Source organism: Nerophis ophidion, linkage group LG04 (assembly GCF_033978795.1).
Source record: "Nerophis ophidion isolate RoL-2023_Sa linkage group LG04, RoL_Noph_v1.0, whole genome shotgun sequence".
Taxonomy (NCBI): Eukaryota; Metazoa; Chordata; class Actinopteri; order Syngnathiformes; family Syngnathidae; genus Nerophis; species Nerophis ophidion.
Window position 1 is genome coordinate 39,798,277 of NC_084614.1, and position 25,882 is coordinate 39,824,158.

Below are 25,882 nucleotides of genomic sequence, written 5' to 3' on the forward strand. Positions count from 1 at the left end.
TTACTGCAAGTTGATAAACTTTGCAAGTGAAGAACATAATTTTGAGTGCAAATGTATGTTTTGTCCTTTGATGAACAATAGCAGCTGTCAGCTTCAACACCTGTACGTATTGTTGCAGCACTGCAAGATGCGTTCACTGTGCAGCCAAATGATGTCGAGGTGGCCGAGGGAGAAGTGGCTGTCTTAAACTGTGGCCCACCTGTCGGTCACCCTGAACCTAACATAATTTGGAGGAAAGATGGCCTGCCAATCAATAACACAGATTTCCACTACACGGTAGGCATGTTTCTCTCTTAATTTTTTAAAATATTCTTACTAAATATTGATTTTTCACACAGAAATAATAGAGCATATGACATTTTAAGAGTTAGGCAAATATTACTTTAAAATGTCTGCAAGCTTTTTAGAAGCTCACAGTCTTTAACACATATAGTGGAACCTCGATTTACGAACCTAATTGGTTCTTGAACATGGTTCAACATGTATGAGTTTCCTTATCATCATCATTGGCGGTCACTCGATTGATTATGAAGATCCTCCTGGTAGGGGTGTATCCCTTTATAAAGGATGCCTGTGCGTGTCTTTGTTTTACGTGGTGAGACTGGTGTACAAACAGTCACCACAAGATCCTTGACAGAATCAGGTCAGGGTCCATTGGCAGCCTTCTTCCGCCATCGCAGCCGTGGTAGTTCTTAAATCTACCGTCTTCCGCCTGCTCCGCCGTTGAGGTCTTCCCCGTATCCCTGGCTAGGGGGCAGTCAGGTACTAGGCCTTTGCCAAGGGCCACCTGGGGACAGTAGTAAAGGGGTTAACCTCCTAGTGCCCTAAGACCCCATAGACGACCCTCCACTGCCGGATGCACTTTAACGTCATGGCCAAGACAGTTTCCTTATAAGAATCAATGTAAACATGAATGATTGGTTCTAGCTTCGACAAAAGTCAATATTTGAGTAAAAAACTGCGCACCTTGAAGACACAATAATGAATATGTATACTGTATATGTATATCAAACCAACATAACAAAGGGGTAGTGGCTCAACAATCTCTTTATCCAAACAACAAAACAATGTCACAGCAACAACATGCCATCAAAAGGGCAGCCCCCGATGGCTTCAAGCAGCATGCAAAACAGATGAATTAATTAATAAAGTTTTTGTACGCCATGACATGGTCTGTACACTAAGGAAAATTTGGTGATATTTAAACGTTGATGCAAAGGGCTTTTGAAAATCGAGGTTCCACTGTGTTTTTGATCTTCCAATCAAAACCAAATAAATCTCATCTCAAAGATTCAAGGAGCTTTATTTTTCATCCTCGTACACATTTGCCCATATACACTACGAAATTTGGACTCAGGTCCCGGCAGTATTAAGAAAAACAGAAATAAATAGGAAATATAGAACAACAGTATTAAATGATAAATATAAAATAACATAAGACACTTAAAAAGAGGAAGCACAGCTAAACTCACTGTGTGGAATGATAGAAAAATAAATACAAAATAAATACGGCAATAGTTGTATAGGAGCTGGGTGCGGGTAGAAGTGCTCAGCAGTCTGACAGCTTTGTGGAATAAGCTGTCTCTGAGTCTGGTGGTTTTACTGCTTTTGCGCCGTAACCTGATAGCAGTGATTGAAAGAGCTCGTTTGCAGGGATAGAGTGGAGCATTTCATGATGCTGAGGGTCTGCCCCCTGCATTTCCGCGTGTACAGTTCTTAGGTGTTGGGAAGGCTGGTTCCAACAGTCTTAAGGGCAGCCTTTACCACACTCTGTAGAGGCTTCTTCTCCACTGATTTGCAGCTGCTGTGCCACGAGGTGCTGCCAGTGCAGAGCATGTTCTCTACTACATAGTTGTAGAAGCTCCTCAGGACTGAGCTCCCAAATCCAGCTTGCAATAGCTTCCTGAGGAAGTAAAGTCGCTGGTGAGCCTTCCTGACCAGACAGGATGTGTCGGTGCTCCAGATGCGGTCCTTGGTTATGTGCACATCCAGGTACCTGAAGCTGGAAACCAATTCCTCAGCTGCTCCTCCGATCTACAAGGGGTGAGGGGGGCCTCTGTCTTCTCTGAAGTCCACCACCATCTCCTTGGTCTTCCTCACATTGATGTCGAGGTTGTTTTCGCTGCACCACTTCTCCAAGTGTTCAATCTCCTGTCTCTATTCGGACTCATCGTTCTTAGTAATGCGTCCCACAACTGCTGTGTCGTCTGCAAACTTTAATGTATAACAGCTGGGGTGTCTCGCCAAGCAGTCATACATCAGCATAGTGAACAAGAGAGGGCTCAGCACACAACCCTGGGGAGAGCCAGTACTGGGGGCTCAGTCTGAAAGAGGTAAGCTTCTGTTGCAGGGTCTGTGAGATGATGGTATTGAAGGCAGAGGAAAAGGTTAGGAAGAGCAGGTGGACGTACGAGTTTCTGCTCTCTAGGTGGGTGAGGGCTGTTTGGACCACTGACGAGTTGGTGTCATCAGTGGAGCGTTTTGTTTCTATAGGCGTACTGATAGGGGTCCGCATTGACGTCGGTCGTGTCCTTGATGTGAGTCATGATCAGCCTCTCGAAGCACCTAATGGCTGCCAGGGTTAGTGCAACAGGTCAGTAGTCATTCAGGCCTGTCACTGTGGAGCTCTTAGGGAAGGGGATAATTGTGGCATTCTTTTAGCAGGTGGGGGCAGATGCCAGTGTCAGTGAGGTGTTAAAGATGTCTGTCATCACCTCCGACAGCTGGTGTCCACAGTCTCTCAACCTGCCCTGGGATGTTGTCGGGGCCTGCAGCTTTGCAAGGGTTGATCCTCTGAAGGGTCCTCCTCACGTCTGTTGTAGTCACATTGAGCGGCGTTTCACCTGGTGGTGGGGTGAATCTAGTGTTGGTGGTGGGGGTGGGGGGGTGTTGTCAGGGTCTTCGAAGCGGGCGTAGAATGTGTTGAAGGCATCTAGAAAGGAAGGGTCCCTTGGGCATTGTGCATCCCTGGTGTTGTGGTTAATGCCCTTCAACATGTCTCGGGGGCCGTTGGTGTGGAAGTTACCATGGCGTATATAGCCTTGGTCCTGCCATAAGATCTTTCCTCGCTACTCTGAGTGCTAATGTCACCACTGCCCTAAACGCAGCATTTTTAGCTTTCAGAAGAACTCTCACCTCAGCATTCGACAAGGGTTTCTAGTTCGTGTAGCGGGTTACTGTCCTGATGGAAGTGACGTCATCAACATATTTAGTGATGAAGCAGAGAACAAAATAGGAATATTCCTCCAGATCCACCTTTCCCTCTCGCAAAAGGTTGCATAGATTATGTTTTACAGACCATCTTTAAGTCGCCTTCTGACTGTCTCTTCAGGATGGTCTTATTTACGTCTTATTGCGATGACACCGTCTTCTCCCGTCATCGTTGTTGTACCGGTAGTTTTTAGCTTTTCCATTGTGAGTCTACTGATAGATATGTTACATCTACATGCTACTTTATATTAGAAATGACAACATGGTAGGATGAATGCCTCACAACGAAAGAATAAAGAAAAAGAAAGAGCGTATTGACTATGGTGCGGGCTACAGTGGCAAATTTCGGGACTTATGCAGATCTCAAATACCCATCAGCAGGTACCAATAGGTAAAAAAAGTTGTTTTTACATGATAATGGGAAAACAAACGGCAGATAATGTCTCCTATAGCTGCCATTTTGGGGTCTTTCTATAATAATACCCATATGTTGACGCACAACACGTCTGATACGTTAGCCATAATGCCCCGGCAATCCATCAAGCTGTGCGGCTTTGTAGCTTACCAAAGTCGTACTAAAACATTTTGACCGGTCAGCCATTACTGCTCACCTTGTGATTTAAATAACTGAGGGGTTCCTCAAGGCACTTCTTCTCCCTTTTGGCGTTAACACATTTTTTTGTGCAATTTTCAAAATACCCTGAGAAGTAGATTCAAGTCATCAAGGGTCCTCTTTAAGATGCTAAGACATATTTATTTTCTGCAATGGAGGTGATGATAATTAACTTAGGGAAGCGGCTTCACACTGTGTATGGGGACACACAGCTGCTAGCTACCTACGTCAGCTAAGGGACCAAAATGAAATAAGGTATCAACCAGACGGGATTGAATTTTGAGATCTGCATTGAAAGGTGTTGGAATAACCAGCAATGGCTGATCTCATACTTTTTCACAAAAATACTAAACGGTGTTCCATCGATTGGCGCAACCTCAGTCTACATCACGTGTGCCATCAGTTACTGCAACTTTTGGTGATTTTGATGCATTTTTTTATTTATTGTGGAATTTGACTGCTATTATTGATAACAGTAGATAATACCAATACATAGTGCTTGTCCAATTGTACTGTGGGCTTTCAGTTGTTTTCTTCCAAAGCATTTCCAACAACTGAACGAACCGGACTTGCACTATAAAGTGTGCCCCAAGCACAACACAAATTGTATTTTGAAAGTTTCCCAAACCCAGAATAAGTTGGGATCAACCGACATCAACCCATCACTGTGGGCTACGCTGATCAATTATTGGAATTCCATTAAAAAAGCAGTAATACTTTAATAATCATATTTTTCAGACTATAAAGCGCACTTAAAATGATTCAATTTTCTCAAAAATCAACAGTGTGACTTATAACCCGTTGCTCCTAATGTACAGATTAATTCTGGTTGTGCTGACCGACTTCCAAGCAAGTATATTTTTTACAAGGTGTAATGATAAATGTGACCAGTGTGACAGTCACACATACGAGATCTTTGGATTGCAAATTGACGCCTGTTCAATAAATGACGCTAGCAAAGCATGCCCAAATTTTTTATGTTTCTTTGAGAATATAGAACATTACACACGTCACTCAAAAAGCTGTCAAAATGTTTTAGAACGACTTTGGTGAGCTACAAAGCCGCACAGCTTAGTGGATTGTCGGCGCATTATGGCCAACGTAGTCTGAGGTGCTGTGCTTCAACATATTATTATGGAATAATACATAATGGCAGCTATTAGGAGACATTATCTGGCATTTTGTTTTCCAATATTATGTGCAAACAACTTTTTTACCTGTTGGTACCTGCTGATATGTATTTGGGATCTGCATAAGTCAAACAATTTGCACGCTACCGTCACTGTAGTCCGCACCATAGTCAATAAGCTCCTTCTTTTTCTTTATCCTCTTGTTTGTGAGGCATCCATCCTCCGCTGTTGCCATTTCTGGTATAAAGTAGCGTATAGTTTTAAGTTGGAAACAATGGAAATGCTAAAAACTACCGGTACAACAACGAAGACGAGAGAAGATGCTGCGGAAGTGGAGCCATGCAAATAAGACCATCCTGAAGAGACGTTCAGAAAGCGAATTGAAGATAGTCTGTAAAACATAATTCATGCAAGATTTTGACCACCATTACATGTTATGTAGACCAGTGGTCCCCAACCTTTTTGTATCCGCGGACCGGTCAAGGCTTAATAATTTGTCCCGCGGCCCGAGGGGGTGTCCTTTTTTTTTCTTTCTTTTTTTTTTCTTCTTTGTCATGAAAAAGGGACGTTTTTGTCATGAAAAAGAGAGGTTTTTGTGGTTGGTGCACCATTTGTAAGTGTATATTGTGTTTTTTATGTTGATTTAATAAAAAAAACAAAAAAAAACAAACAATTTTTTTTTTTTTTTTTTTTTCATTTTTATAAAAAATTATTCTGCGGCCGCGGCCCGGTGGTTGGGGACCACAAATGTAGACCAAAAGGAAGTCTTAACTGTAGGAAAAAAATCACTAAATTAACTTTTTAATGCGCCTTATAATCCGGTGCGCCTTTTGTATGAAAATAAATCTGAATAGACCTGCTCATCGACCGTCCGCCTTATTATCCGTTGCACCCTACAGTATGATAGATTTTATTGTGTTTTTGTTATATCATTCAATTCCTTTTGATGTGACGTCTTCCTCCACTGTACTTACTATGAGTGTGTTTTGTTTGTACTACAGGAGTTGAACGGGAAGCTTATCATCGATCCTGCGGAGAAGAACCACTCTGGTGCCTATGTGTGTGTGGCCAGCAACACTATGGGAGTGCGAGAGAGCAGGGCAGCACGTCTGTCTGTGCTTGGTGAGCTGTCTCAATTTCAAATTATTATTAATTGTCAATACAGCATTTGTACAGGCCTGCTTTACAAAATATGTTCTTAAGAATAGCCTTGCTCATTGGCACCGACAAACCTGTAGCTCCAAAAGGGAAACTGTACTTTTAAAAAAAAGCGTTGCCTATCATTCCCCATCCTTATGTAAGACAATATTTTTTTAAATTTTTTTTTTATGCATACTAACTCGTAAATAAATGCGAGCCGAGGTCTGCTTACAATTTAGCCTATGGGAGTCACTCTATTGTTGGTTGAAGTTTATTTTGGATATTATGCCTATGAAGTGCTTAAAAAAACATCCAAACACCCTCTTTAAGGTTTTATATACACAGTGTAAGTATATTTATATAGTAGTAACAGGGACATTCAAAATAACATGTAATATTTACATATTTTGACCATTTTAAGCCTACGGCGGCGCATTAATTTAAAAAACGCAGGACATTCACAAAGGTGAAAAAGCAGCTCACCAGCTGATGACGTCAACCTAACCACACAAACTCGTTACCTCTTTGTGACAATGCGTCGCTAAAAATGTGTTAGCACTTATAATAACAGTATCACTCATACTTGGTTAATATTGAAGTCACAAATTGTAGATAGAGTATTGTTGGTGCTTTTTGGATGTGTATTTAGAGGACTTTGCGGGCGGAATTGACTCAATTGGAAGCAGACTTTTATTCATGTTTATTTAATGAAGTTTATTTAATGAAGTTTATTTGAAGAATGCATCAAAAAACAAAAACATTTCTTCTTTTCCGACATAATGATTGTATAAGATAAGCAAAATTAAAAAAAAATTGCACTTCCCCTTTAAGAGATGGGATTTAGGAAAAGTTCGGTGCACAGTTTGTTGTGCTCAACCTAATAACTAGCCTGCAGCTCTTATTTAACATAGATGATGCCCCCTGTTCCCTACATAAGACATTTAGTTTTATTTAACGTGGTGAAAATTTTAAAATATGAGGCTATTTATTGTTATACAAAAAATAACTGCATTTTTATGTGCACATGACACTTCCATCTCATGTTCTTATAAGCTATCAATGTTGTCTCCTTACACTATGCTAATTAAAACACACCTACAATTAGAAAAACAATCTAAGAAGACATTTTGAAATCATTTCATTCGTTAACACTCCAGATAAGTAATTCGATAATTTTATAGGTAATAACCGAAGTCTATCGGAACTCTTGGTTATATTCATGTAAAATCAAATGTCATATTTTGATACCATTGTTGCACGTGACTTTACATCGGGTCACAGACTCAGCACCGGCTCAAGCATTTAGCCAGGAAACAAGCAGCCAAGCACTCAGCTGACTCAGCCGTACTGCCTCTAAGTAATTTGACAATACTCCATACCAACAAAGCATGAAGAAGGCGCTTAAAAGTACAGTATGGCTCTACTTTTTAAAATGTGCTATCTTAATGCAGATTTCAGTTTGGATTTCAACAACTTCACATTTGATAATGAAAACTACAACTAAGATTCACGTTTCAATCAACAACTATTGTGGCATAAATACAATACTTACTGTTCAAACACTTTGCAGGACTCAACAAAAGACAATAATTCCTTAATGTAGTCCTTACACGACTGCCATCTAAAGTCTTGGAATTGCAACTTTGTGCAAAGTCTACTATATGATACAGTACAGTACTTGCAAATAAAACACATGATGTTAATTATTTCACAAATGTGTTCTGAGCTATGCTGTTCAGTTATTGCCTTGTTTTATTACACATTCTCTTTAACATCTTTCTGGAGCGTATCATGACGGATGCCCTGGCAGATCACAAAGGAACTGTCAGCATCGGAGGCAGACCAATCACCAACCTCCGTTTTGCAGATGATATCGATGGGCTAGCTGGAGAAGAATGAGAACTTGCCAGTCTAGTTGAAAAGCTTGATACCACCTCCCGAGCCAATGGAATTGAAATCCATGCTGAAAAAAAACAAAATAATGACCATCAACAACGGCATCCGCTCAGACATCAAAGTCAATGGAAAGGCACTGGACACGGTGTCGAGACTCAAGTACTTCGGAGCAACCTGTCCGATGAAAAATCCAAACGGGAAGTCCTTGCCAGAAGTGCTTAAACAACTGCTGCCCTGACAAAACTCAAGCCCTTATGGAAAGACTCAAACATCAGTTTGGCATCAAATGTGAGATTACAGCACTCACTTATAATGTCGATCTTCCTCTATGCCTGTGAAACATGGACCCTTACAGCAGAGCTTCAGAAGAGAATTCAGAGCATGGAGATGAGATGCTACAGAAGACCCATGGGTATCTCCTACACTCAACATGTCACAAACGAAGAAGTGCGGCAAAAGATCAGCCAAGTCATCGGCCCACATGATGAATGATCACCACGGTCATAAAGCAAAAACTGAGGCGGTTCGGACTCATCACCTGATTTTCAGGCCTTGCAAAAACCCTCCTACAAGGCACTGTGCAAGGTGGCAGGAGACGAGGGAGACAAAAGAAAAGATGGGAAGATAACATCGGATAATGGACTCACCTGAAACTCACTCAGGCAATGAGAGCTGCTGAGGACAGAGAGGGATGGAGAGAGCTGGTCAACAAATCGTCTGTGGTGCCCCAACGACCCTCTGGGGGTTGTAGGATAGGTTAGGTTAGGTTTATTAAACTGTGTAGTGTAAGAAAACATTGTTTTCTCACACACTTCTTGTGAGAAAACAAGATATCTATTAGACAACATAGCTCAGTACATCTATTAAGACGTTTGAATACTCACAAAAGTACTATACATTGGTAAGAATACTGCTGTGTGTTTTGTAATGCCACTTTCTTTATACGAAAATGTGTATGACTAAAATAAAATAAATATCTCAAGAATGGTTTGTGAATCAGGCCCAATGTTTTTGAGTGTAAAGCAAATGCAATTCCACAAGAAGAAAATATTTTACTTTCTGCAGCAAAACCTGTTTTGGTGCTGAAGCCGGAAAACGTGTCGGTGAGAATGGGGGAGTCTGCCCAGTTCTACTGCCAAGCAAAAGGTGACCCTCCACCTGCTGTGGTCTGGAGCAGAGAGCAGGGGCCACTGCCCAATGGCAGGTATTGATAAACTACAACGCACAACTAATCAGAGCTAATATACTACACACAGTACAATATAAAGTACCAGTGCCTTCCTAAAAGTACTTTAAGAATAATATTTTTTCAGTTCTTTACGTATATACATAGGATAGCTGGGACTAGGAATGTAACGATTGATCACATTAATTTCGACCAAAATGATCACGGTTGTCATTATTATTGAATCATTATTGTTGAGTGTGCTCAAAAAGCGCTTACACCCAACAATCAATTTTTTTTAACCAAGATGTCAAATAAATAAACATACACACACTATGCACTTTTCTTGGCAGAAAAACAAAACATATATTGATGATTAACTGCGTAATAATTCTACTAGAGTTTTGCAGCGGCACATGCACGTCTGTGGGCTTTAGCTGTGACTGCTTTTCCAGGCTTCTGATTGGACAACGTGCATGACAGCTGACCTACGCTATTGTGTGTAAACTACACTTGTGTGGATGGAGATCGTTTTAACCCCAGATATGCTTTTTTAAAACTATCCGTGTTCTTGTGGACATGGTAAATGGGTTATACTTGTATAGCGCTTTTCTACCTTCGAGGTACGCAAAGCGCTTTGACACTATTTCCACATTCACCCATTTACACACACATTTACCCACTCATGGCAGGAGCTGCCATGCAAGGCCCTAGCCACAACCCATCAGGAGCAAGGGTGAAGTGTCTTGCTCAAGGACACAACGGACGTGGCGAGGTTGGTAGAAGGTGGGGATCGAACCAGGAATCCTCAGGTTGCTGGCACAGCCACTCTCCCAACTTCGCCACGCCGTCCCCCGACATGGCCTATTTACACAATATAATATGTTAGTTGCACAAAGAGCTATGTGTTGTTACAACTTCAGATTGGGTTAGGACATTTGTAATAGACTGACATTATGTGTCTTGTTTTTATGTTAGCTTTTAAGCTGCTAACAATTAACACACTTGCTGCTTCTCCAGGAAATGAGGAATGTCACACTGCTGTGAGTTTATCAAACACACTTTTATCAATTACAGTTTTCCAATATGGATTTAAAAGTGTAATATTAACGGTCTGACGTATTACCGTAATTTATCAATACTACAAGTAATTGTTACATCCCTAGCTATGACTTTGTGTTGATCTTGCTAACCTAAGCAAGCTCTTGTTTCATAAAAGTAAACAAACATCCTAAACAACTTGTATATTTTCTTAAAACAGTACTTTAACTGCATTTTCATACAAATATTCTCTAGACTTTATTCTTTGCCAAACAGTAACTTGATGAGTGGACAGACACCCCAGAAATCAAAATATGTACAAACAAGCAGTTAAAAAGTAAACTGATAAGATTGTTACACACATCTGTTCTGTAATGGCAAGTACATTTGTGACAGTTAAAATTAAGGATTTTTTAGTTTCCATAGATTGTATTTAGACTCATTATTTATATTATTTATTTTTGTTTTAGATACAATTTAAGATGATTCAAAAGAGACATATTGTCAATACATGTTTAATAATATTTATTAAACTATTGATCAAAGTGCAAAACCATCTATCTGCTCGATTTTCTGATTGGTGGATTTTAGCTTGGATGGTGGCATCAAACTATGTTAAGCAAAATCCACAAAATTATAACATTCTGCAGATAAACTTTTTTGCACATTGACCATCAATATAATATGTGATGTGAATGTGTAAACCTAAGTTTTAGTACATCTAATTAAGAGCCCATTAACATCTGTATTTGCACAGGTATCTTGTGAACCCAGACCAGACACTCCAGATGCATTATCTGACGATTGAAGATGCTGGCAAATACACCTGCACCGCAGTCAATGATGTAGGTGTGGTCACTGCGACCGCACACTTACTCGTTGAAGGTAAACTAATGTCAAGATGTATTTTTGTCCATATCTTTTTAGACAAAATTTATCTGATTTCAAGTTTCCCTTATTTAAGCATTTTAATTTTGTAAAAAAACAAACACGTTTACAGTTGATATGTGTTGAATTGAGGTAAGCTATTAAAATGTACGTCTAAACTGTTCAGTGCAGTATTTACATGATTACGTTTTTCTTTTTTACACTAATTTATAATATTGTGTCAGTATTCGGGCTGTCTTCAACTAAGGATTTTTTTTATATTCGAATCTGAATTATCAGATTTTGCCAAAGCTGGAAATCAGTAGAATCTATGATGTTGTATGTCTTTTTTCAAAAGAGAGATAAACAGATTGTGTTTGATATGTAGTACTGCATACTGACTGGTCACGAGGTGTTAGTAATGTCACATGAATGCAGTTGTAGCTCCTAGTCTAGTAGAACTCAGACGTGTTGAACCTGTGCTGCTTAGTTGACAACCAGGTATCCTAACCACTTGTCAATATATGACAATGCCTGTAAACGTTGACTTGCCTACATGAACCTTAGACAAAACACTCATACTGGTTGACTTTGGATGATAGATAATGCAATGAGTTTGGGGAGAGTCAGGTAGTGCTGATCTAAAAGGACCTATTACCATACCAGGAATCCTAACTGCTGAGCCATATGGGACTGAAAATGCAACATGACTAGCCACACTCAAGGGAACTACCATAATTAACCTCATATAAAAATAACATAGTGAGGTCGAAATTAATCAGGTAGTACTGATCTGGAGGAACTAATTTCCATAGCTGAGTTAGATCCGGGTTACCTGGGTGAAAACCAGGATTCAAAACCACCAGTGTTGTTGATACTCTGGCTAGTGAGCCAAGTGTAGCCTGCTGGCGTCTTAAGTTCGGCCCGAGAGACATCTTAAGTTTATTAAGGAATCAGGCCCATGGGTTGTCTAAAGCTTACTTTTAAATGCCGTATTTCTTTGAATTGCCGCCGGGGCGCTAATTAATTTAAAACCTCTTCTCACCCCTGCGCTTACCAAAGGCATGAGGTAAAAGTAAGCATAAGCTAATTAATTTAAAACCTCTTCTGACTCCTGCGCTTACCAAATGCATGCAGTAAAAATTTGAGTGTGATGTAAGGATACCATCATGAAAAGCACATTTGATAAAAAAAAAACGTTATTATGATCTTACCTTTATGTAACGCATGTGTCAAATACATACATACATTTGTGGAGACTATTAGGCTCTTGCCTTTCTATTTACTCGTTGCGCGCTTCCTAGGCACGTGACCGCCACAGTCCAATCAGCTGTAGTTGTAAGCCGGTAGCAGGAAGTGACTGGTATGCTCTTGCTCTTGCTATTTACTCTTTGGGAACTCGGTGCTCTCTCCCTGTCACGTCACAGGGAGAAAGCACCCTCTCCCTCGTCACGTGACAAGGGAGTTCCCACGCCCAACTCCATCGTGCCCTGCCTGTCTGTCGGTCCGTCGGCTCCACGTAGCTGCTTACTGTTCTTTTTAGCAATAGCTTGGACCTTAAATCCTACTGAATAGCTCTCAATCTTCTTCCCTTTATGCGATTTCAAATTTCCGGTATTGAAATCAGCTTCCTCCATTTCAAAAATGATGACAAGGGAAGTGTCACTTGTGACGTCACGAGTTTGATCCGGCGGTAATACTAAGCATGCGCTAATTATTTTACGAAGCGAATTTGACCAGGCGGCAATTCAAGGAAATACGGTATATGTCAGTCTATTTGCTGCAACTTTGTTGCCATCATGTGGACATCATGAGTAAATCAGGTTAACGACTAGGATTTAGACCAGTGCTCCCCAAGTAAATTTTTATTTTTTTAAATCTGTCCTTTCTAATCCATTTTCTACCGCTTGTTGCTTGTTACTCCCAGCGTCTCCTAGCAGCTCAGGAAAATCATTTAAAATACATTTTTCAATCTATGACATAATATTATATATATATATATATATATATATATATATATATATATATATACCCCGCCTTCCGCCCGAATGCAGCTGAGATAGGCTCCAGCGGCCCCCCGCGACCCCAAAAGGGACAAGCGGTAGGAAATGGATGGATAGATATATATATATATATGTGTATGTATATATATATATATATATATATATATATATATATATATTTGTTTATATATTTATATATATATATATATATATATATGTATATATATATATATAGATACAGCCCGGCCCCCGGCCAAATTATTTCAACCCAATGCGGACCTTGATTGGGGACCCTTGATTTAGACTTTGAAGTCTCTCTCTCTCACCTCCTCTCCCTCTCTTTTTCTATCGATACAGTATGTATGCATGTATGTATATATATATATATATATATATATATACATGCATAAATATATATATATATATATACATGCATAAATATATATATATATATATACATGCATAAATATATATATATATATATATACACATACATATATATATAAATATATATATATATATACATATATATATATATATATATACACACATATATATATATATATATATATATATATATATATATATATATATATATATATATATATATATCTATATATACTTATATAGATATAGATATATATATATATAGGCCAGGGGTCGGCAACCTTTACCCCTCAAAGAGCCATTTTGACCTGTTTTCACAAAATAAAGAAGCCAATGGGAGCCGCAACCGTTCTCGCGAATATCTGCTGGTGGTCATCCAGTTAACAATAATAAGGGCGTGCTATGAAGCCATTGCCTTCTACAACATGTACAAACTGCTTGCCAGTACAGTAACATGTTGTATGTGGCTTCCGCAGATACACATACACGACTGCAAGGCATACTGGGTGATACAGGTTACACACCAAACAAGAATGACAAAGACATTTCGGGAGAGCATCCTCACAGTAACACAACATAAATGCAACAGAACAAATACCCAGAATCCTTTGCATCCATGACTATTCCTGACTATATTTTACACCCCATTAGCTCCAAACACCGCCCTTCGTGCATCGTTTGAGGTGGGCAGGGTTGGGGGCACGGTGGTGTAAAATATAGTCAGGATCGTCATAAACAGACAGCCACCGCGTGTAAACCACTTAACATCTGTCATCTGTGAAGACCAAGTCACCACAGCTGATCTGTCATACAATACCTTGGAGAGGCACAATAACAACCAGGATAAACCAACTGTGTGACACAAACAGAGCATCAAGTTATAACCCCTGGCTGAATGGGATTGTGTTTTGCTTACTGGAGACAATTTGACATCTGTAAGTAATCACAACAAGCTGGAGTCGCATTGTACCAAAGTACCAAAAAAAGACACCAGCATTGTCATCTGAAGAGGTGAACAAATTTGTTTGTTTAAACAATTGGTTAAACTAAAGAAGATTAAAGCAGATTTAAACCGTGTACTATGTTAAGTTGTTTATCGATTAGTAACTTGTACATTGTTTTCAGTATTATGTAAAGACTTTCAAAATGTTCACTTAATTCTTACTATACTTACCGTCACCAAGTTTTGAGCTAATCAATGACTTGCAGTTCAGTAAAACATTTAAAAAAAATTCTGTATGACATTCTGACTACCAAAATGACTTTGTATCCAAATTTTCTTGAGCTAATTTTATATATGCAAGCAAATAAAAGACCTGTGATTAATCATGATTAAAAAACAAATCATTTGGCAGTGATATATGGGAAATATATGTGTATATATTTATAGAGGGCTGTCAAGTGATCAATTGTTCTAATTAGACTTACTCAAACTCTTAGAGCTCACCAAGAGAATTCCAAGAGTGTGCAAAGCAGTAATCAGAGCGAAGGGTGGTTATTTTGAATAAATGGTCTGGTCTGACATGCACCTGGGGATAGGATGATTGGCAACACTAAATTGGCCCTAGTGTGTGAATGTGAGTGTGAATGTTGTCTGTCTATCTGTGTTGGCCCTGCGATGAGGCGGCGACTTGTCCAGGGTGTACACCGCCTTCCGCCCGATTGTAGCTGAGATAGGCGCCAGCATCCCCCGCGACCCCAAAAGGGAATAAGTGGTAGAAAATGGATGGATGAATGGTCTGGTCTGGTGTCATTCCCATGCCGGATTTGGCCACCAGGCCACCAGTTGAATTACCCTGGTCTACAGGATCTGAACTCTAAAATAACTACTATTCATTTTCGCTGAGACATAATCTGGTCTGGTGTCATTCCCATGCCGGATTTGGCCCCTGGGCCACCAGTTTAATTACTCTGGTCTATAGGATCTGAACTCTAAAAGAACTACTATTCATTTTCGCTGAGACTTAATCACAAACATGTGGAATTTTTTTTGGGGCACTTAATTCCACAGAAGGTTTTGCAGATAAAAGGACTAGTTCATGATGTGTAATTTTAGTCTGTAGGATAACCCAAACTTTTGGTGAGCATTTTCTTCAAAAACTAAATCATACTAAAAGCGAGTCATACCAAAGACTATAAAAATGGGACACATTACCTCCCTGCTCAGCATTAAGGGTTGGAATTGGGGTTTAAATCACCAAAAATGATTCCCGGGCGCTGCATCGCTGCTGCCCACTGCTGCCCACTGCTCCCCTCACGTCCCAGGGGTGATCAAGGGTGATGGGTCAAATGCAGAAAATAATTTTTCCACATCTAGTGTGTGTGTGACAATCATTGGTACTTTAACTTTTTAACTTTAAAGTGGGGCGTACAAAAACCAACCTACCACTGTATTGTATTCATGATCAAAGTTTATGTGCTTATGTAGCACAATTTAAAAATGCCCCAAAGTGCTGTACAGATTAAAAAGAAGGGTAAAAGATAAACAAAAATTTGACTAAAAATCACAATAAGTACAGAAAATTCTATATAAAAAACATGGCTAAATACACCAATCAATAAAATGGTAAAAACTAAATTAGCCCTACACATACACTGCAAAGTCAGCACTAAATGATATAAAATAAGGAATATTAATCACAATTATAAAAAAGTATCAATTTAAACATAAATATGTCAATAACATCTCCAGCTCTGCTTGTTTTAAATGTCAGTGCAAATAAGTGTGTTTTCGAAAAAGATTTAAACATTTTGAGAGAGCTTTCCAAAGTTTAGGACTCCTTTGGTCTTTCGTCTCAACTTTGGGCAGATCACTTTAGAGTTCTGACTAGGGTGGGCAGTATAAATAAGTTAGATAAATATGGTGGAGCCCGCCTATAGAGTGATTTGAAAACAAACAATAAAAGTTTAAGCTTAATTCTTAAAACAACCGGCAACAAGTGTAGAGAAACCAGTGCAGTAGTTACGTGCTCTTGTTTCTGCTTTCCTGTGAGCAGGCCTGGAGCAGCTTTTTGGACCAGTTGTAAACAACGAGTGGAGGACTAATTAAAGCCAAAATCGAGGAAATTACAGCTGTCAAAGCGGGATGTTGTCTGTGAATGCACAACTGTTTCTAACTAGTTTGTGGGAAGGTTATGATTCAACATTCTAAAGTTTTCATTGAGCTTCTTTGTCAAGTTTAAAATAATTATCAATAACAACTCCAAGACTTTTTGCATGAGTGCGAGGGTAGGACCATAATAAACTAAGGGCACTGTTCAGTCCAGAGAAGAAATCAGACTCACCAAAAATGACGAACTTGTTTTTTTCTCAGTTTTATTCATTTATATGTCATGAAATACAGTAACATTATAGGTCTGTGTGTTCTGTACAGCTTCCAGTACAAAACAGAAAGACCTCCACAAAGAATTGTCTGCCCTGCGTGCTACTCTGGAAAACGTCAGCATCATGCACCCAGGGTCTAATATGTCGCAAGTAGAGTGGACGGTATGTAACAACTGTTCCAGAGAGTTTTAGAGAACATGTTCATTCATTTGGTGTATTTTTTGTTTTTAGCTCCAGTCCGTCCTCACTCAACCTCATTACCTCGATGGCTTTGAGGTTCTCTATCGTTCCCTGTTACCTGCCAGCTCAGACTGGGTCGCAAAAAAAGCAACAATGCCGAGCTTTCAAACACAGGTTGGCCCCTTAAAAAGAGGCTACAAGTATGAGTTTAAGGTTCGTCCATATGGCAGCAGCTTGTATGGACGGGAGAGTAACACCCGTCTCCTCACAGTCCCAGAGACAGGTGAAAATATTTCTGCTATTATATAGTATTAATAAAATACATATTTATTTAACTATTGACTTTCATCTGCAGTGCCCAGTGCTGCTCCACTGGCCGTTTCAATAACTGTCAGCCATAATCACAATAACTCCATCCACCTAAACTGGGAGCCTCCTCCTTTGGAATCTCTCAATGGGATCATACAAGGTTACCAGGTAAGTTAATTTAAAGCTCTTTTTGATAAAACGTTATCCAAACTGTATAGTCCGGCAATTTATTCAAGTAGGGTTAGTTCTAAGTCCAGCATTAAATTCATGTTGACTAAGGTAGAAGGCACATGACACACATATTGAACTGCTCTATACTTCTTACACAATTTGCAGTTAGTTATCTAACATGAGCTTATTGGCAAAATTCACAATAATGTAAATGCACTAATACATTTTCTGGTTCAATTTAGTTGCTAAGCAAACTCATCTTCATCATGCTGTTAACATTTTGACATCAAAAGTCAAAGACAACGCCAAAGACAAAATTCATAAACAGTACCTCACCATTGTAAGGTTTGAAACAAGATGTTCTCAGATGGAAGTGCAGGCCACTGAGACCTGAGTGCCACAAAGTGTCATCAGCAGGTTGTAACAAAGATACAGAGAAACTGGAAGAGTTTCAGAAAAATAAACTTTTTGCAGTTATGGGAAAATTAAAAACAATGTTGTGAATTTTGCCATTCAGGTCGTTGTTAAATAACAGCAAGTTGTGCAAAAAAACATTAAATAGACAAAAGTTTAAAGATGGTGAAATTGAGTTTACCTGTGAAATGTGTAATTTTTATTTGTGGAGAAAACACACCAATTTGTGCATTTTTTCCCAAGAAAATAGGACCTACTTTTTGAGAAAACCTATCTCATTCACCTTCTATCAGTAAAGATTAATACATATGTTATAATAAAGCAAAATATGTAAAGTATATTGCATAAGTGTATATTAGTACAGAATACAGCGCAATGAGTACATGGTTTAAGGCAGGGACTTGTGGTTAGTGGGTGGCATGTAAAACAGAGCCTTACTTGTCATTAGGGATGGGTATTGAATTCAGTACTTGAATAGGTAACGACCAAATTCCGTCAGTACTGCCGGGTAACCATTCACTTAAAATCAAGCAGTTTTATATTTCAATATATTTGTTGCATGTGATGTTACATCCAGTAGCAGATTCAGGACCGCCTCAAGCAATTGGCGGGTAAATAGGCATATTCGTAGTAGACTGCTTCTAGGTAATGTTGAAATTTTCCATGCCAACAAAGCAAGCATGCCGGGTAGAAAGCACTCAAAAGTAAGATTCCACTTTTCTAAATGAGTTTGCTTGATGCTAATTTAAATTGGATATGCCATATACATGCTAACTTGTCCAGGGTGTACACCGCCTTCCGCCCGATTGTAGCTGAGATAGGCACCAGCGCCCCCCGCTACCCCAAAGGGAATAAGCGGCAGACAATGAAAGGATATACATGCTATTAATTGGCAGTAGTGATTTCAAGCGGCCAATTGCACTAAGTGCTAACTAGCTTATTGCATGTGACAAACAGCTGGTATGTAATAAGTACAATACTTAAGGTGTAAACACTTTGTAGGGCACAACAAAAACACAACTGGTACATTTAACTTAATGAAAAAGACTACTTCCAGACTACAGCAACACACCTACAAAATGAAATTAATGAATACATGCAAATGAGACTCAGACATGTAATACAAACCGACAATATCTAGACAGCACAGTTATTTTTATCAGCTGAGTGATAAATGTTGAACAAATTAGACTTTATTATTAAACCTACTAAGATTTATGACCAACCACACACAACATTTTTGAAAATTGATGCCGGTGCCGAGCAAAGTATGATTCAAAGACGTGTTTTCTACTAAATTTTTATGTACAAATCAATTATTTAGTTCTGTGTTCTCATATGCTGCAAATGCAAATTACTCAAATAGATTTCAAGACAATTCGTCACGATTGCAACCACATGAAAAATTCACGTTAACCCTCTCTCACCCAGTCTTTCAAACCTAATGCAAATTATTTATTTTATTCAGGTGTGGTGCGTGGAGTCGGATGAGCAACTGTACCAAAACTGGACAGTTGATAGCAGCCGGCATAGTCTTGATGTTTATTTCCTGCAACCAGGGAAACGCTACTGGATTAGTATTGCCGCAGTCAATGGTGCTGGAGTAGGAATCCTCAGTGACCCTCATGGAGTCGTCATAAGTAAGCAAATTGAAACTTGAAATTGGAATTACTGTTTGTATCTTTTTTACTGTGTTATTCCAAAATTAACGTTTTAATGGTGTTAATGTGCTTTTTTTGCATCTAAGACCCACAGATTGGTTTTACCTCTGAGACGGACAGCCACAGACTGGATCAGTCTACCTTTTTGGCCTTGCTTCAGGACCCGATATTGATTGGCAGCATCGGTGCCCTCTTGTGGTTCATTTTAATGGTTGCAGCTGTCTGTCTTCTAAAACGCCACAGCAAGATGTGTCACCTCATACCAGGACGTGACAGGGCTAAAAGTGTGCAACATAATTAGGAAATATTAAACATCCTCAGTTACTATACCCTTGTTACTTATTTAGCATGATTTTGTGATTTTTCTCATTCTCAGGTTTGCATAGATTAGCCACTGAAGATCTCTTCATAAATCACAGGTAAAATAGGTCCTTTAATAGACTAATTTTTTAAGAACTGTAAATGTGTAAGGAAAAGACAAAAACCCTCAACCTAATAAACATTTTCGACTACGGGATTTAGGATAACAGTTCCAGACTCTCCTTGGATTTCTGGGAGTTGGAGACCAGCGTTCAACCAGAAGTACCAAGACTTGTGGGTTCAGGGTCACAAACACTCAGGGATTAGCAGCACAAGTGAGTACTCTGATCATCCTTAACGCTACTGCACATGCCTGTGATGTTGGACATGGAAGCGGATATCTGGGCCATATTTCGTAGATTAAAGTTAAGAAGTTAAGAAGTTAAGAAGCGCAGGGAATCAAGGGAAAGATATGAGTTAAATCAAAATGGGACAGTTGAGTGGTTATGGGGGTTACGTTTTAAAAAGTTATTTTTTCTGAATTGCTTGTAGTTGTATTAGTTTTACACACGCAGACGCAATAAACTCACAAGATGCATCTTATCATTCATGTTGTCTGTAATGTTTCAATGTATCGTCTAGTATTTGTTGCCTTTTGATTGTGGTCGATTTTGCAAGACACGTCAAACAAGGATATTAAAACACATTTTGTTCATATACATTGATTTTATCAGGTTTTCCAGTGCCGACCAAGAAGGACCCTGGCTGTTTGAACCCAGATTTTCCAGTTGTGACTGACAGCTGCAGTGTCTATGGCACCTTTTATGTTGATCTGATGGGAAACGGGCTAAAGACCTTCAACAGTCCCAGACAATGCCCTAAAATGCCTCACGGTCAGCCACAACAGCAAGGAGCTGAGACCATTCAGATATTCACTCAGTCTGCCCCCAAAACCTCACCCCACACTTGTCGGGATGCATTACCATGGAAACAGTCCATTCGACCTCAGCCCAAGATGGGTGTGCTCAGGGAAAAGAGCCATACAAAGCAAGGTGAATCTGTTTATTACATTATGACCACTTTGTTTGTACTATACCTACAGTCATGTTCCTTTGTTTTTTGTAATGTCTGGTAATAATTGTCAGCAAGGAAATATGTAAGGAAAGGTTAAGTGGTACTTTCTGAATCCCGAAGAAAATTGTGAGGTGGTTTGTTGTTCTCATGGAGAGATAACATCCACACAAACTTGTATTTATTTTGAATTAAAAACAGCATTAATTCACTAAAACAGTATCAGAAACTACACAAGAAAGAATAATAATACATTGGCACCTAATAAAAATAAAATGAAATATATTACCAACGGTAAACTACAAGTTTTTTTAAATAACAATATACAGTGCAAACACAGTAGGGAACTAACAATTATTTTGCCCTTCCAGAAATAGCAGCATTATAAAGCCTCATGGCATACAATACCAAAGAAATGTTCAAGCCTCTCAATCAATCAATTTAAGTTTACTTATATAGCCCTTAATCACAAGTGTCTCAAAGGGCTGCACAAGCCACAACAACACCCTTGGCTCAAATCTCACATAAGGGCAAGAAAAAACTCAACCCAATGGGAACAACGAGAAACCTTGGTGACCGGTGCAGTGGATGCCGAGTGGATACAGTTAATAATGTGAGAGTCCAGTCCATAGTGGGGCCAGCAGGGGAAGCTCTCAGTTGAACAGCGCAACAAGTGGAATCTGTGACAGCTCCCTAGGAAGAGGGAACAATGTAGCTGAAGTTCTTGGGGATTGATCCTAATTTAGATAGTGTCTTCTGTCGTACCAATGCCTCCACAGACTCCGGCTCATACCTACCACAGAGCCTATTGTCCGGATAAGAGAGTCAAGCCTATGTGTATCTGCCCCAACAGACTGCTGCATATAGAAAATGTAAGCGCAGAGCCTGAAGCATGGTACAGTTGTACATGGTTGCAAATGTGGCCTGAACAAACATTAAAGGAGGCAAGTCTCCTCAAAAAGTCTTTCTTGTTTACACTATGCAAATGTTCTTATGGTCCAGTTGTAGACCCAAGTATTTGTATGTTGACTCTGACATCTGTAGATCAAAATGATTGGGTAGAATATCCTTTTTTTCATACCACAATGGGGAAATGCCACGGTTGCAGATTTAAGGTCACGGTTCATTACAGCAAGGGAACAAAATATAAAGCACAAAACTGCTTTGATTTTGTGTAAATAGCTTTAATGGTTTTGAAATTGAAATGGTCTGTATTTATATAGTGCTTTACTATTCCTGAAACAATACCTAAAGCGTTTTACATTATACACTACATTTAAGCCTTGCCACACACATTAACACACTGATTGCAGAAGCAACTTTGACACATCAGGAGCGAAGTAGATGAACTGTGTTACTCAAAGACACAACGGCCGTGACTAGGACGGCAGAAGCTGGATACAAACCAAGAACCCTCCTGTTGCTGGCAATGCTGCTCCACCATCTGAGCCACACCACCCCAAACATAAAAAAATGCAAAATACTGACAACAATTTGATTATGAATACATACCAATACTGCCATCTCTTTAATAGACATGAATTAGGCATCGTGGCAATAGCAGACTCTATGCCTTAATACAAGACAGGACAGCTCAAAAATGATTTGCACAAGTTAAATTCACATTGTGCAGAAAAATATATATTTAATATATAATGAAAGAGTGTTCCTCAAATATATAAACCAATTTTTAACTTGCAGAGTTGCACGCAGTCAGCAGTGTCCCAATCGTAGCAACCCGGTACCAGGCTGGTCCACCTCGTGTCTGCAAACAGAGATTCAGTCACATCCCATCAGGTAAGCTCCCTAAATATCTCTTAATCCATCCAGCCATTTTATAATTATGTGTTCTGAAAAATTGTATCGAAGAACTTTAAATAAATTCATGTGATGCCAAGTTTTATATCTGTATGTATATCAAGGGTATACTCAAGGTTCTGGCTCTCCTCGGCTGCTGCATTACTCTACATCCCTACACCTATTGGACATGTGGCCACCACCAGGGCTATTGCACTTGGAGGAAACTCCTGACACTCACAGTGTGACCTCAGATGAAGGGTAAAATGCACACAGAACAACCAATCCATCTATTTTCTACCAGGTATCCCGATCAGAGTAGAAAACACCCTGGACAAGTCCCTTTAGAGACAGACAACCATTTATACAAATATTCACACCATCACTGTGTGGTGACTGAACCCAGGCTACCTGCATAGAAATCCGCCATGACAACACTTACGGTAGTAGTACCGCTTTAGTCTTTCCAAATTCAATCAAACATATTAGCTCAGTTGGTATGTTGAGTGTGTTTTTGTTTTTAATTGTGAGCTGCAACCTTATCGTGGTAGAGTTTGCGTGTCCCAATGATCCTAGGAGCTATGTTGTCCGGGGGCATAAAGCCCCCTGGTAGGGTCTCCCAAGGCAAACAGGTTCTAGGTGAGGGATCAGACAAAGAGCAGCTCGAAGACCTTTATGAAGAAGAAAAAGCATGGACCCAGATTTCCCTCGCCCGGACGCGGGTCACCGGGGCCCCCTTCTGGAGCCAGGCCCGGAGGTGGGGCATGATGGCGAGCGCCTGGTGGCCGGGCCTGTTCCCATGGGGCCCGGCCGGGCACGGCCCGAAGAGGCAACGTGGGTCACCCCTCCAATGGGCTCACCACCCATAGCAGGGGCCATAGAGGTCGGGTGCAATGTGAGCTGGGCGGAAGCAGAAGGCAGGGCACTTGGCGGTCCGATCCTCGGCTACAGAAGCTAGCTCTTGGGACGTGGAACGTCACGTCACTGGGGGGGAAAGAGCCTGAGTTAGTGCGCGAAGTCGAAAAATTCCGGCTGTATATAGTCGGACTCACTTCGACGCACAGCAAGGGCTCTGGAACCACTTCTCTCGAGAGGGATTGGACCCTCTTCCACTCTGGCGTTGCCGGCAGTGAGAGGCGACGGGCTGGGGTGGCAATTCTTGTTTCCCCCCGGCTCAAAGCCTGTACGTTGGAGTTCAACCCGGTGGACGAAAGTGTAGCCTCCCTCCGCCTTCGGGTGGGGGGATGGGTCCTGACTGTTGTTTGTGCTTATGCACCAAACAGCAGTTCAGAGTACCCACCCTTTTTGGGAACACTCGAGGGAGTACTGGAAAGTGCTCCCCCGGGTGATTCCCTTGTCCTACTGAGAGACTTCAACGCTCACGTTGGCAACGACAGTGAAACCTGGAGAGGCGTGATTGGGAAGAATGGCCGCCCGGATCTGAATCCGAGTGGTGTTTTGTTATTGAACTTTTGTGCTCGTCACAGTTTGTCCATAACAAACACCATGTTCAAACATAAGGGTGTCCATATGTGCACTTGGCACCAGGACACCCTAGGCCGCAGTTCCATGATCGACTTTGTAGTTGTGTCATCGGATTTGCGGTCTTATGTTTTGGACACTCGGGTGAAGAGAGGGGCGGAGCTTTCTACCGATCACCACCTGGTGGGGAGTTGGCTGCGATGGTGGGGGGGGATGCCAGACAGACCTGGGAGGCCCAAACGCATTGTGAGGGTCTGCTGGGAACGTCTGGCAGAGTCTCCTGTCAGACAAAGTTTCAATTCCCACCTCCGGAAGAACTTTGAACATGTCACGAGGGAGGTGCTGGACATTGAGTCCGAGTGGACCATGTTCCGCACCTCTATTGTCGAGGCGGCAGATCGGAGCTGTGGCCGCAAGGTAGTTGGTGCCTGTCGGGGCGGCAATCCTAAAACCCCTTGGTGGACACCAGAGGTGAGGGATGCCGTCAAGCTGAAGAAGGAGTCCTATCGGGTCCTTTTGACTCATAGGACTCCGGAGGCAGTGGACAGGTACCGACAGGCCAAGCGGTGTGCAGCTTCAGCGGTCGCGGAGGCAAAAACTCGGACATGGGAGGAGTTCGGGGAAGCCATGGAAAACGACTTCCGGACGGCTTCGAAGCGATTCTGGACCACCGTCCGCCGCCTCAGGAAGGAGAAGCAGTGCACTATCAACACCGTGTATGGTGCGGATGGTGTTCTGCTGACCTCAACTGCGGATGTTGTGGATAGGTGGAAGGAATACTTCGAAGAGCTCCTCAATCCCACCAACACGTCTTCCTATGAGGAAGCAGTGCCTGGAGAATCTGTGGTGGACTCTCCTATTTCTGGGGCTGAGGTCGCTGAGGTAGTTAAAAAGCTCCTCGGTAGCAAGGCCCCAGGGTGGATGAGATCCGCCTGGAGTTCCTTAAGGCTTTGGATGCTGTGGGGCTGTCTTGGTTGACAAGACTTTGCAGCATCGGGGGCGGTACCTCTGGATTGGCAGACCGGGGTGGTGGTTCCTCTCTTTAAGAAGGGGGACCGGAGGGTGTGTTCCAACTATCGTGGGATCACACTCCTCAGCCTTCCCGGTAAGGTTTATTCAGGTGTACTGGAGAGGAGGCTACGCCGGATAGTCGAACCTCGGATTCAGGAGGAATAGTGTGGTTTTCGTCCTGTTCGAGGAACTGTGGACCAGCTCTATACTCTCGGCGGGGTTCTTGAGGGTGCATGGGAGTTTGCCCAACCAGTCTACATGTGCTTTGTGGACTTGGAGAAGGCATTCGACCGTGTCCCTCGGGAAGTCCTGTAGGGAGTGCTCAGAGAGTATGGGGTATCGGACTGTCTTATTGTGGCGGTCCGTTCCCTGTACGATCAGTGCCAGAGCTTGGTCCGCATTGCCGGCAGTAAGTCGAACACATTTCCAGTGAGGGTTGGACTCCGCCAAGGCTGTCCTTTGTCACCGATTCTGTTCATAACTTTTATGGACAGAATTTCTAGGCGCAGTCAAGGCGTTGAGGGGTTCCGGTTTGCTTTTTGCAGATGATGTGGTCCTGATGGCTTCATCTGACCGGGATCTTCAGCTCTCGCTGGATCGGTTCGCAGCCGAGTGTGAAGCGACCGGAATGAGAATCAGCATCTCCAAGTCCGAGTCCATGGTTCTCGCCCGGAAAAGGGTGGAATGCCATCTCCAGGTTGGGGAGGAGA

The 25,882-nt window shown here is 41.1% G+C and overlaps 1 protein-coding gene across 2 annotated transcripts in view; it reads left to right on the forward strand.

Moving 5' to 3' along the window:
* The window catches only part of robo4 (roundabout, axon guidance receptor, homolog 4 (Drosophila)), a 69,532-nt gene that overhangs the window by 12,794 nt on the left and 30,856 nt on the right, over window positions 1-25,882 (forward strand). For both annotated transcript variants that reach the window (XM_061898042.1, XM_061898044.1), the window contains 14 exons: window positions 119-276; window positions 5,955-6,075; window positions 9,055-9,193; window positions 10,953-11,080; window positions 16,826-16,938; window positions 17,008-17,239; window positions 17,312-17,433; window positions 19,319-19,490; window positions 19,598-19,795; window positions 19,888-19,930; window positions 20,034-20,146; window positions 20,546-20,863; window positions 22,584-22,679; window positions 22,805-22,940. In XM_061898042.1, the coding sequence (XP_061754026.1) occupies window positions 119-276; window positions 5,955-6,075; window positions 9,055-9,193; window positions 10,953-11,080; window positions 16,826-16,938; window positions 17,008-17,239; window positions 17,312-17,433; window positions 19,319-19,490; window positions 19,598-19,795; window positions 19,888-19,930; window positions 20,034-20,146; window positions 20,546-20,863; window positions 22,584-22,679; window positions 22,805-22,940 (2,089 nt within the window). The remainder of the gene's footprint in view (window positions 1-118; window positions 277-5,954; window positions 6,076-9,054; window positions 9,194-10,952; window positions 11,081-16,825; window positions 16,939-17,007; window positions 17,240-17,311; window positions 17,434-19,318; window positions 19,491-19,597; window positions 19,796-19,887; window positions 19,931-20,033; window positions 20,147-20,545; window positions 20,864-22,583; window positions 22,680-22,804; window positions 22,941-25,882) is intronic.